We start from the raw sequence: 12,342 nt of genomic DNA on the forward strand, positions 1-12,342 counted from the left end.
CTTCCTCAGTTAGAAGCAGAGTCTGTATATTTTAAAGATAGAGGCTAGAGGCACGATAAGCAAGGGGTTGAAAGGTTACTGCTGGTAGACAGCAATGCAGTCACAATCAAATCAGCCATAATCTTGTTAAAAGCCAGAGGAGGATTGAGTGACTGAGTGGCCAACCCCTGCCCTTATTTTGTATGTTCTTATGTGGCATTTTCAATGCAATGCAGTTCACTTTTTAGATTGAAACACTTACATGCAGACAAAATAGGTTAGCTCCATTAATTTGAATCAGGTCCATGCAAACAGTGCCATGCAGAATTTGCAATCCCCAAACCATCCAATTAAATGCTCATTTTTGTGATCTAGATTAGGCTGTGAAAAACCAATAGTCACCGTTTTGCCACCAGAATCAAAATCCAGCTATATTTCCTGAGTCTGTCCACCCTTTGCTTAACAATTTTCCACGCAGATCTTGATTGCCACGTCCCAAGTTTTTGATTAGTTTGTTTACATTTTACCAACATTACAGCAGTGCTTTACCTTGGTAGCAGGGGAGCAATTCTTTAGTTTTTCGGGATAAATTAGGTGGAATGATGTAGCAGGCACCATGGGGCAGGATATGATCAGTCTCATAGTGGATGTTCTTCCAACGATGTGCACATGCCTAAAAATTAAATGACATTCTAAAATAAGTATATCTAGATATTGTGAAAAGATCTTCCATATTATGGGCACTTCCTCTGGTCAAAATTTCTGTCATTTGTCAACAACTATCATAAATTGCGATGTTAACATTTCTCTTGATACGTCATCAGAATCAGAATCAGGTTTATTTATCACTGTCTTGTATGACGTGAAATTTGTTGTTTTGCAGCAGCAGTACAGTGCAAAGACATAAAAATCTATAAATTACAAAGTAAATAAATATTGCAACCAAAAAAAGGAACAATGAGGTAGTATTCATAGACCGTTCAGAAACCTGATGGCAGAGGGGTAGAAGCTGTTCCTGAATCGTTGAGTGTGGGTCTTCAGGCTCCTGTACCTCTTCCCTGATGGTAGTAACAAAAAAAGGGCATGTCCCAGATAGTGAGGCCTCCTGAAGATGTCCTCGATGGTGGGGAGGGTTGCGCCCATCATGGAGCTAGGTGAGTCTACAACCGTCTGCAGAGTCTTTCAATCCTGTGCACTGGAGCCTCCATACCGGGCTGTGACGCAACCAGTCAGAATGCTCTCCACCGTACATCTGTAGAAATTTGCAGGAGTCTTTGATGACATACCAAATCTCCTCAAACTCCTAACAAAGTAGAGCTGCTGGCATGCCTTCTTCATGATTGCATCAATGTGTTGGGCCCAGGACAGATCCTTGGAGAAGTTGACACCCAGGAACTTAAAGCTGCTCACCCTTTCCACAGCTGACCCCTCAATGAGGACTGGTGTGTGTTCTCCCGACTTCCCCTTCCTGAAGTCCACAATCGATTCCTTGGTCTTGCTGACACTGAGTGCAAGGGGTGTTGTTGCGACACCACTCAACCAATTGATCTACCTCACTCCTGTACGCCTCCTCGTTGCCATCTGAGATTTTACCAACAGTGGTGTCATCTGCGAATGTATAAATGGCGTTTGAACTGTACTTCGCCACACAGTCATGTGTGTAGAGAGAGTAGCGCAGTGGGCTAAGCACACATCCTTGAGGTGCGCCTGTGTTAATTGTCACCAATCCGTACTGACTGTGGTCTTTCGATGAGAAAGTCGAGGATCCAGTTACAGAGGGAGGTACAGAGGCCCAGGTTTAGAAGCTTGGTGATTAATAATGAAAGGACAATGGTATTGAACGCCAAACTGTAATCAATAAACAGCAGCCAATTTCATAGTGGTTTGCTTTTAACAAATCCATTCTGCTTGCCTTAATTAATCCTGTTCTGGATCAATGTTTCTGAAAGCTTTCCCACCACATAGATTAAACTGATTGCACAGTGGTTGCTGGGCTTATTCTTACTTTGTTTTTGAATGAAGAAACAGCATCAATAAACATTTTTGCTGTTATCTAGGTGCTCCAGAGTGGAGAGCCAGTGAGATTGCATCCACTGTAGACCTATTGTGGCAGCTGGCAAATTGCAGCGGATTCATAAGAATATTAGCAGGAGTAAGGCCATTGAGCCTATTATGCCTGCTCCACCCTTCATCAAGATCATGGCTGAAAGTACCACTTTCTGAGTTAATCCCATATCCCTTGATTCCCTTAACATCCAAATATCCGTTGATATCTTTCTTAAGTATATCGATATTCAGTGATTTGCATGCAAGTCACACTGTCCAAGAACACCTTTCAAACTCTAACCTTTCTTTCCTTTAATCTGTCAAATGTAACAATATAGTTGGAAACACTAGTGTTTAGCTGTCACTGTGGTATGAGGTCTGAGATCTTCACCACCTCTATTCTGAGGTCATGTTTTAGTTGCAGAAATCGTTAGTTAGGCCGCCACACTATAGGAAGCATGTGATTCAGTTAGAGGGGGCTTAGAAAAGATTCACAGGAATGTTACTTGAACTGGAGGGCCTGAGTTACAAGAAGAGATTGGATAGGCTGGGACTGTTTTCCCTGGAGCAAAGGAGGCTGGGGGGTGACCTTAAAGAGGTTTATTAAATTATGAGGGGCATAGATAGGGTAGATAGTCAAAGTCCTTTTTCCCCAGGGTAAAGGGGTCTAAAAGTAGAGGGCAGAGGTTTAAAGTGAGAGAGGAAAGATTTAAAAGGGACCTGAGAGCCAATTTTTTCCCACACAGAGATTGGCGGGTATATGGAATGAGCTGCCAGAGGAAGTGGTAGAGGTGGGTACGATTACAAAGTTTAAAAGATATTAGACAGGTTCATGGAAAGGTTTAGAGAGATAAAGGGCCAAATGCAGGAAGATGGGACTAGCTCAAGAAAACGCCTTGGTCGGCATGGACAAGTTGGGCCAAAGGGCCTTTTTCCAAACTATATAACTCTATCACTCTAATATATGGAGTCATAGAGCAATACAGCACAGAATCAGGCCCTTCAGCCCAACTCATTCATGCTAGCCAGATGCCCATCCAAACTAGTCCCATTTTCCCATGTGTAGCCCATAACCTTCTAAACCTTTCCTATTCATGTATCTGTCCAACTGTCTTTTAAAAGCTGTTATTGTACCTGCCTCAACCACTTCCTCTGGCAGCTCATTCTATATACATACCACCTTCTTGTGTAAAAAAGATGCCCCTCATGTTCCTATTAAATCTTTCCCCTCTCACCTTAAACCTCTGCCCTCTAGCTCTTGATTCTCCATCCCTGGGAAAAAGACTGAGTGCATTCACCCTATCTATGCCCTTTATGATCTCACATTTCTCTGCATAAAACTTTATCTGCCACATATTTGCTCATTCCACCAACCTGTTTATTTTCTGCTGCAACCTGTCAGTATCCTCTTTGTAGTTTACAATTCTGCCAAGTTTGGTGTCACCTGCACATTTAGAAATTGTAGCTTGAACCCTTCTTCAAAAAAAATTATGGCCTAACACTGATCCCTGCAGGACACCATGATTTATCTTCCTGCAGTCAGAAAAACAACCATTCACCATGGTCCTTAAACAACATTTATTTCCTTGTCATCAAAGTCCCTTTTATGCGCCACATGGCTTCAACTTTGCTGATAAGCCTATCATGTAGCTCCTTATCAAAAGCCTTCTGGAAGTCCATGCATATCAACAACATTATCCTCATCAACTCTCTCCATTACCTTATCAAAAACTTCTATGAAATTGGTTAAATGTGGTTTGTTTTTAACAAATCCATTCTGCTGCCTTAATTAATCCTGTTCTGGATCAATGTTTCTGAAAGCTTTCCCACCACCTAGATTAAACTGATTGCACAGTGGTTGCTAAGCTTATTCTTACTTTGTTTTTGAATGAAGAAGTAACATTTGCCATTTTCCAGTCCTCTGGAACCATCCCTGTATCCAAAGACCATTGGAAGTTTACGGTCAGTGACCACGTGACTTCCTCCCTCCCGTACTTACCTCAAATTCCTAGGATGCATTCTGTCTGGTCTTGGTGACTTGTTTCAAGTTCTGCCAACTTTCCTAATATTCCTAGTGGTTAATTTTTTTTAAGGTATCCAGTGTGTCAACTATTTACCTGCAATGCCTGTTTTTGGGTTGGTGAGTGGTCTCACGCAAGAGCATGAAAAAGGAAACAGTGGTGAAATGTCTGTAAAGCTTCCATTTCAATCATCTGAGAGGAATTCAGAACTTAAACATTTTGAAAATATTTTAAAATATATTGGAGTCAGCTTCCACCTTCATTTAATTGTTTGCCCAAATTACTTCTGCCTTTTTCATTGCAATTTTGGGCAATCACTTGTAAGAACCCACAATCTTCATCACCACCAATCAACACAACAGCTGAGAGGTTCTAGCACTTAGATGTGCAGTGAGGGACTAGCTTCGCCAATGCATGGGCTGTTGAGATATAGCCAGTCTATGGATTGGCAAGCAGCAAATTACTCAGTTGATGGGGCCTTCTGACCAGAAACTAAGTACCAGCAGATAGTCCCATACCACTGGGACCATTTTGTTTCCTAAATCAAGTACGATAGCACAGTTGTTACTGGAGTCAAGTTCTGCATTGATTCAGAGATATAAAGTTGATTTCCACCATAGTATCTGGGGAATTTAAATTCAAGTGATTAAATTAATTTTGATTTTTTAATCAAAAGATAGTCTTGGTTCTGGTAACCATGGAACTACTATATTGTCAGAAAACCCACCCTGTCCACCAATGTCCATCAGGAAAGAAAATCTGCCATCTTTATCCAGACTGGCCTACATACACCTCCAAAATTGTTGACTGCTAACTCAGTTCAGGGACAATTATGGATGGACATTAAATGAGAATATATGGATATGCACACATCCAGAGAATACCAGAATTTCCTTGTGTTCTCCAGATCAGAGCCATAATTTCAGTAAGCAGTTGGCAGAAACCAAGATATTGCATATTGTAAGTATTATTCTTTCTATAAAATTTCCTGTCCAATCATTTCATTTCCTGTTTGGTCAAAACTTTAATGGAAACAGTTTATGGCAGGCAGTGAAGTTGGTTAGTGAGCAGTATGATGGGGATAGGGAAAGGGAATAGGAGGCGTGTCTCACAGTCAACATGAATGCAGACTGAGCGCAAATGGAGACCGGAGAGTAACAAGAGACAGATAAGCATTCAGTGGCAGAGCAGCATTAGAAGTCTGGCTCAGTGGACTGGGAGAATGGAGGAATGCAGCAGAACAGATGGCTTTAATCAGAGCAACAAAGAAATCCAATTGCTCCTCACGCACTATTGGAAATGAAGCTGAAGAAGATGGGAGAGTTCAGATGCTGGTTTGAAATTAAAAGCCAAGCACACTCTTTGCAATCCAGGTCATTGAGTTATACAACACAGAAAGGGGGCCCTTTAGCCCACCATGTCCATTCTGACCCTTTTGCCCACCTACACTAATCCCATTTGCCTACATCAGGTCAGTATCTTTCCATGCATTGTCTATTCAAGTACCTGTTCTACATGTCTCTTAAACAGAGTGATTCTAGATTTCACCACCTCCTCTACCACTGCATTCCAGATATCAACCACTTTCTGTGTTTTAAAAAAACTTTCCCATCATATCCCCTTTAAAACTCCTTCCACTCCACTTAAATCTATGCCCTCCTGTTTTTGATAGGTTGATTGTGGAAGTGAGAAGTTTTAACAGAAGAGCAACACGCAATAGTATTGGATAGGGCCTGCCAGATCTATGAACAGCTAAACACGTCTTCCTCAGACATACGGGGTACAGACAAGGATCATGAGAGGCGGAGCAGTCACCTTGAAAGACACCAATGGTTTTAATAGTGATTACAGCATCAAAGATGGAGGCAAGGGTGTGAGAAAACAAAAATGGTCTGGTGATTTGAGGATCAAAGATTAGAGTGCTAAGATTTTGGAAGTGCAAACACAAGTAATTTCACAGATCCAGACACATAAGTGGGTGGTTGGGGGAAATGAGTTATGGGTGTAGAACACTGTCTAATATGCTGCAGTTGCAAACTTACCCGAGTCTTGGTTTCAAGCCTCACTTGACACTTGGGTAGTTAATATTGGTTGATACCTTAATCAGTACTGGGCTGGTCCTGAACTGCTGACATGTTAAGCTGAGCTACCATCTGTCCTCTTGGGTGGACACTGTACTACTTGAAGTAAACAAGATTATTCAAAAAAGTAAAACTTCATGGGATCCAAGGGAGAATTGCAGATTGGATCCAAAATTGGTGCTGGAAGAAAATAAAGGGTATTGTGACTGAGGTTCCACAGGTTTCAGTGAGTAGGGTTTTGCTTTTTGTAATTGAAGTCACAGAAAGATCCAACACAGAAGCAGGTCCTTTGGCCCACCGAGTCCGCATTGACCATCAACTGCCTACTTTGCACTTGTTCCTTTATAGTTTTTTAATTCTCGCTACATCCAGACTGTACCACTCACCCCACACACGAGGCAATTTACAGTGGACAATTAACTAACCAACCCACATGTCTTTAGGACGTGGGAGGAAAGCACAGCACCTGGAGAAACACCCATACGGTTGCAGGGAGAACGTCCAGACTGCATACAGACAGCACCCAAAGTCAGGATTGAACCAGAGTCTCTGGCACTTCGAGGCACTGGCTCTACTAGCTGTATCATTGTGCTGGCCATCTAGACAAGCACTTGAATTGCCATGGCATAGAAGGTTACAGGATACGGTGCTGGTAAATGAGATGAGTATAGATGAGTAATTGATGGTCAGTATGGACGTGGTGCATCAAAGGGCCTCTTTCGGTGCAGGTTTCTGTGTTTCTGAGCTGGTCTCTCAGAAAAATGGCAAATGGAATTTAACCTGTGAAGTAATGCTTTTGAGGTGTTGTAACAAGGAGAAGGACTAAATAAATAAATGGGAGGATATTGAGTGATGTGGAGGAACAGAGGAACCATTAGAGCTTGTCTACAAATTTTTAAAGGTAGCAGGACAGGTCAATAAAATGATGAGAAAGGCACATGGGATGAAAGGCACATGGGATCACTGCTGAACACCACCACGTCAGGCCCCGACGGTGTACCTGGCCAAGTACTGAAAATCTGTGCCGACCAACTGGCTGGAGTGTTCAAGGACATCTTCAACCTCTCACTGCTGCAGTCAGAGGTTCCCACCTGTTTCAAAAGGGCAACAATCATACCTGTGCCCAAGAAGAGCAAGGTGAGCTGCCTCAACAACTATTGCCCAGTAGCACTCACATCCTCTTTAAAATGTGGCACAGAACACAAGTGCAGAAAGATCATACAAGAACCTTTTCCAACACTGGTTAAGCCACAGCTTGAATACTGTGTAAAGTTCTGGTCATCTCCATACAGAAAAGATGTGATTATACCAGATAAAGTGCTGAAGAAAATTACAAGGCTATTACCAGGCCTGAAACAATTTTAACTATGAGGAAAGTCTGGATTAGCAATGGAGACACAAGAGACTGCAGACGCTGGGATCTGAAGCAACAAACAATCTGCTGGAGAAACTCAGCGGGTCAAGCAGCAGCTATCGGTGGGGGGGGGGGGGGGGGGGGGGGGGGGCGGGGGGGGGGGGAGGGAGGGAGGGGAATTGTCGACATTTCTGGCCGAAACTCTGCATCATGATGAAGGATGGAGAGGGAAGATAGCCAGTATAAAGAGAAGGGGAATGGCGAGAATGAGGCCTGAAGGGGTGGTGGAGGCAGAAACCCTTCTCAAATTTGAACAGTACTTGCATGTGTGCTAAATCAGCTATGCAGGCTATGATACTATTGCAGGAAGGTGGGATTAGGCTGGGTGTCACTTTTTCTTGACAGGAAAAGACACAATGGGCCAAATGGTTGCCATCTGAATATAGAACATAGAACGCTGCAGCACAGGAACAAGCCCTTCGGCCCATGATGTCTGTGCGGAGCATGATGCTGATTTAAACTGCAAATCTGCCTTGACATGGTCTACATCCCTCCATTCCCTGCCTGTTCATGTACTGCAATGTTCTTTGTTCTATATTCAGATGTTAAATGCATCTTAAACGTTGCTATCATATCTGCTTCCACCACCTCCCCTGGCAGCACATTCCAGGCACCCACCACTCTGTGTAAAAACCCTTGCCCTGCACATCTCCTCTGAACTTACCCCCTTTCACCTTAAATGCATGCCCTCTGGTATTAGACATTTCAACCCTGGGAAAAAGACACCAACTATCTACTCTGTCAATGCCTCTCATAATTTTATAAACTTCTATCAGGTCTCCCCTCAGCCTCTGCCACTTCAGAGAAAACAACCCAAGTTTGTCCAACCTCTCCTTACAGCACATGCCCTCTAATCCAGGCAGCATCCTGGTAAACCTCTGTGGCACCCTCTCCAAAGCCTCCACATCCTTCCTGTAATGGGGCGACTAAAATTGAACGTAATACTCCAGATGTGTCCGAACTAGAGTTTTATAAAGCTGCAACATAACTTCCTGACTCTTGAACTCAGTGCCTCGACTAATAAAGGCAAGCATACCTTATGCCTTCCTTACCACACTGTTGAGTTGTATGGCCACTTTCAGGTTGGACATTGTTACGGACTCAGTGAAAGTCCCTTTAAGATAGAGAGTGTGTGTGTATGTGTGTGTGGGGCGTGCTTACGTCAATAGAAGCTAAAGGACGTAATGACGTTGTTGAAGAAGTTAGAAGGAGAGAGAGAGAGAGAAGGGAGAGAGACACCAGCCTGCTAGTTTTCTCTATCGATGGATGAGAAACAATAACTGTGTCTGCCACTGAAATCCATGTATGGAAGTTGGAAGTAATCCGGTGGAGTTCACTTTGTTGCTGACCTGTAGAAGGAAACAGGTATATTTGTGTGGACGACCACGATTCGGATGCTTTTCGGGGTGAGGAAGTCACTACCGAGTAAACACTGAAGTGTCGTTTGGGTTCCATCGTGGAACATTTGGATTTTGTATTTACTCTCTCTATGTTTCTCTACGTCTACGTCTTATCTTCAGACAACGGTGGTTGTTGAAGAAGCCCTTGCTCATGTTTCACCTTATGGCTTGCGGAACTGAACTTTAAGAACCATTCCGGAACTGGGAATTTTGGACTTTGCCACACACACACACACAAAGAGTTTAGTTTTGGGGTTAACGTTCAAGGTTTAACATTTTTGAATTCTAACATACTAACATTTTTACTTTTATTTTACGTATTATCATAAGTAGTAATTAATAAAATAGTTTTTAACACTGAATAATGCTCAGTGTGGTTCTTTTGTTGCTGGTTCGTGACAGACATGGACACCCAGGATCCTGATGGGCATCATGAACTTGGACACCAAGAACCCTCTGTATATCAATGCAGTTACGGTCCTGCCATTAACAGTTAACTGTCCCAACACCTCACACTTGCCCAGATTAAACTCCATTTGCTATTCCTCCACCCATATCTGCAACTGATCTATATCTTGCTGTATCCTCTGGCAATCTTCTACACCATCCATAACACTATCAATCTTCGTGTCATCTGCAAACTTAGTAACCCACCCATCCACATTTACATATATATATATATATATATATATATACACATACACACATAGATAGATAGATAGATAGACACATAGATAGATAGACACATAGATAGATAGATAGACACATAGATAGATAGATAGACACATAGATAGATAGATAGACACATAGATAGATAGACAGATAGACACATAGACAGATAGATAGATAGACACATAGATAGACAGACACATAGATAGACAGACACATAGATAGACAGACACATAGATAGACACATAGATAGACACATAGATAGACAGACACATAGATAGACAGACACATAGATAGACAGATAGATAGATAGATAAACACATAGACAGATAGATAGACAGATAGATAGACACATAGATAGATAGACAGATAGACAGACACAGACAGATAGACAGATAGACAGACACATAGATAGATAGACAGATAGACAGATAGATAGACACATAGATAGATAGATAGACACATAGATAGATAGACAGATAGATAGACAGATAGACAGATAGATAGATAGATAGATAGACAGATAGACACATAGATAGACAGACACATAGATAGACAGACACATAGATAGACAGACACATAGACAGACAGACAGACAGATAGACAGATAGACACATAGATAGATAGACAGATAGATAGATAGACAGATAGATAGATAGATAGACACATAGATAGATAGGCAGACAGATAGATAGATAGACACATAGATAGATAGATAGACACATAGATAGATAGATAGACACATAGATAGATAGACACATAGATAGATAGACAGACACATAGATAGATAGACACATAGATAGATAGACAGACAGATAGATAGACAGACAGATAGATAGACAGACAGATAGATAGACAGACACATAGATAGACAGACACATAGATAGACAGACACATAGATAGATAGACAGACACATAGATAGATAGACAGACACATAGATAGATAGACAGACACATAGATAGATAGACAGACACATAGGTAGATAGACACATAGATAGATAGACACATAGATAGATAGACAGATAGATAGATAGACACATAGATAGATAGACACATAGATAGATAGACACATAGATAGACAGATAGATAGACACATAGATAGATAGACACATAGATAGACAGATAGATAGACACATAGATAGACAGATAGATAGATAGACACATAGATAGATAGACAGATAGATAGACACATAGATAGATAGACAGATAGATAGATAGACAGATAGATAGATAGACAGATAGATAGATAGACACAGATAGATAGACAGATAGATAGACAGATAGATAGATAGACACAGATAGACAGATAGACAGATAGATAGACAGACACATAGATAGATAGACACATAGATAGATAGATAGACACATAGATAGATAGACAGACACATAGATAGATAGATATACACATAGATAGATAGACAGATAGATAGATAGACACATAGATAGATAGACAGATAGACAGATAGACACATAGACACATAGACACATAGATAGATAGACACATAGATAGATAGACACATAGATAGATAGACACATAGATAGATAGACACATAGATAGATAGACACATAGATAGATAGACAGATAGATAGATAGACATACACATATAGATAGACAGATAGACATACACATATAGATAGACAGATAGACATACACATATAGATAGACAGATAGATAGATAGACAGATAGATAGATAGACACATAGATAGATAGACATACACATAGATAGATAGATAGACATACACATAGATAGATAGATAGACATACACATAGATAGATAGATAGATAGATAGACATACACATAGATAGATAGATATACACATAGATATACACATAGATAGATAGATATACACATAGATAGATAGATAGATATACACATAGATAGATAGATAGATATACACATAGATAGATAGATAGATATACACATAGATAGATAGATAGATATACACATAGATAGATAGATAGATATACACATAGATAGATAGATAGATATACACATAGATAGATAGACATACACATAGATAGATAGACATACACATAGATAGATAGACATACACATAGATAGATAGACATACACATAGATAGATAGACATACACATAGATAGATAGACATACACATAGATAGATAGACATACACATAGATAGATAGATATACACATAGATAGATAGATATACACATAGATAGATAGATATACACATAGATAGATATACACATAGATAGATAGATAGATATACACATAGATAGATATACACATAGATAGATATACACATAGATAGATATACACATAGATAGATATACACATAGATAGATATACACATAGATAGATATACACATAGATAGATAGATAGATATACACATAGATAGATAGATAGATAGACACATAGATAGATATACAGATATACAGATAGACAGACAGACAGATATACAGACAGATATACAGACAGATATACAGACAGATATACAGACAGATATACAGACAGATATACAGACAGATATACAGACAGACAGATATACAGACAGACAGATATACAGATAGACAGACAGACAGATAGACAGATAGACAGACATACAGATAGACAGACAGACAGACATACAGACAGATCGATCACAAACAGCAGAGGTCCCAGTATGGATCACTGCTGAACACCACTACGTCAGGCCCCGATGGTGTACCTGGCCAGGTACGGAAAATCTGTGCCAGCCAACTGGCTGGAGTGTTCAAGGACATCTT

The 12,342-nt window shown here is 40.6% G+C and overlaps 1 protein-coding gene across 2 annotated transcripts in view; it reads right to left on the reverse strand.

Moving 5' to 3' along the window:
- The window catches only part of itga9 (integrin, alpha 9), a 421,660-nt gene that overhangs the window by 369,207 nt on the left and 40,111 nt on the right, over positions 1-12,342 (reverse strand). The window contains exon 4 of one of the 2 annotated variants that reach the window (XM_052022797.1): positions 529-652. The exons of the other annotated variant lie outside the window; for it this stretch is intronic. Coding sequence (XP_051878757.1) covers positions 529-652 — 124 coding nt within the window. The remainder of the gene's footprint in view (positions 1-528; positions 653-12,342) is intronic. 2 annotated transcript variants of the gene reach the window in all.

The sequence above is a fragment of the Pristis pectinata genome, chromosome 9 (assembly GCF_009764475.1).
Source record: "Pristis pectinata isolate sPriPec2 chromosome 9, sPriPec2.1.pri, whole genome shotgun sequence".
Taxonomy (NCBI): Eukaryota; Metazoa; Chordata; class Chondrichthyes; order Rhinopristiformes; family Pristidae; genus Pristis; species Pristis pectinata.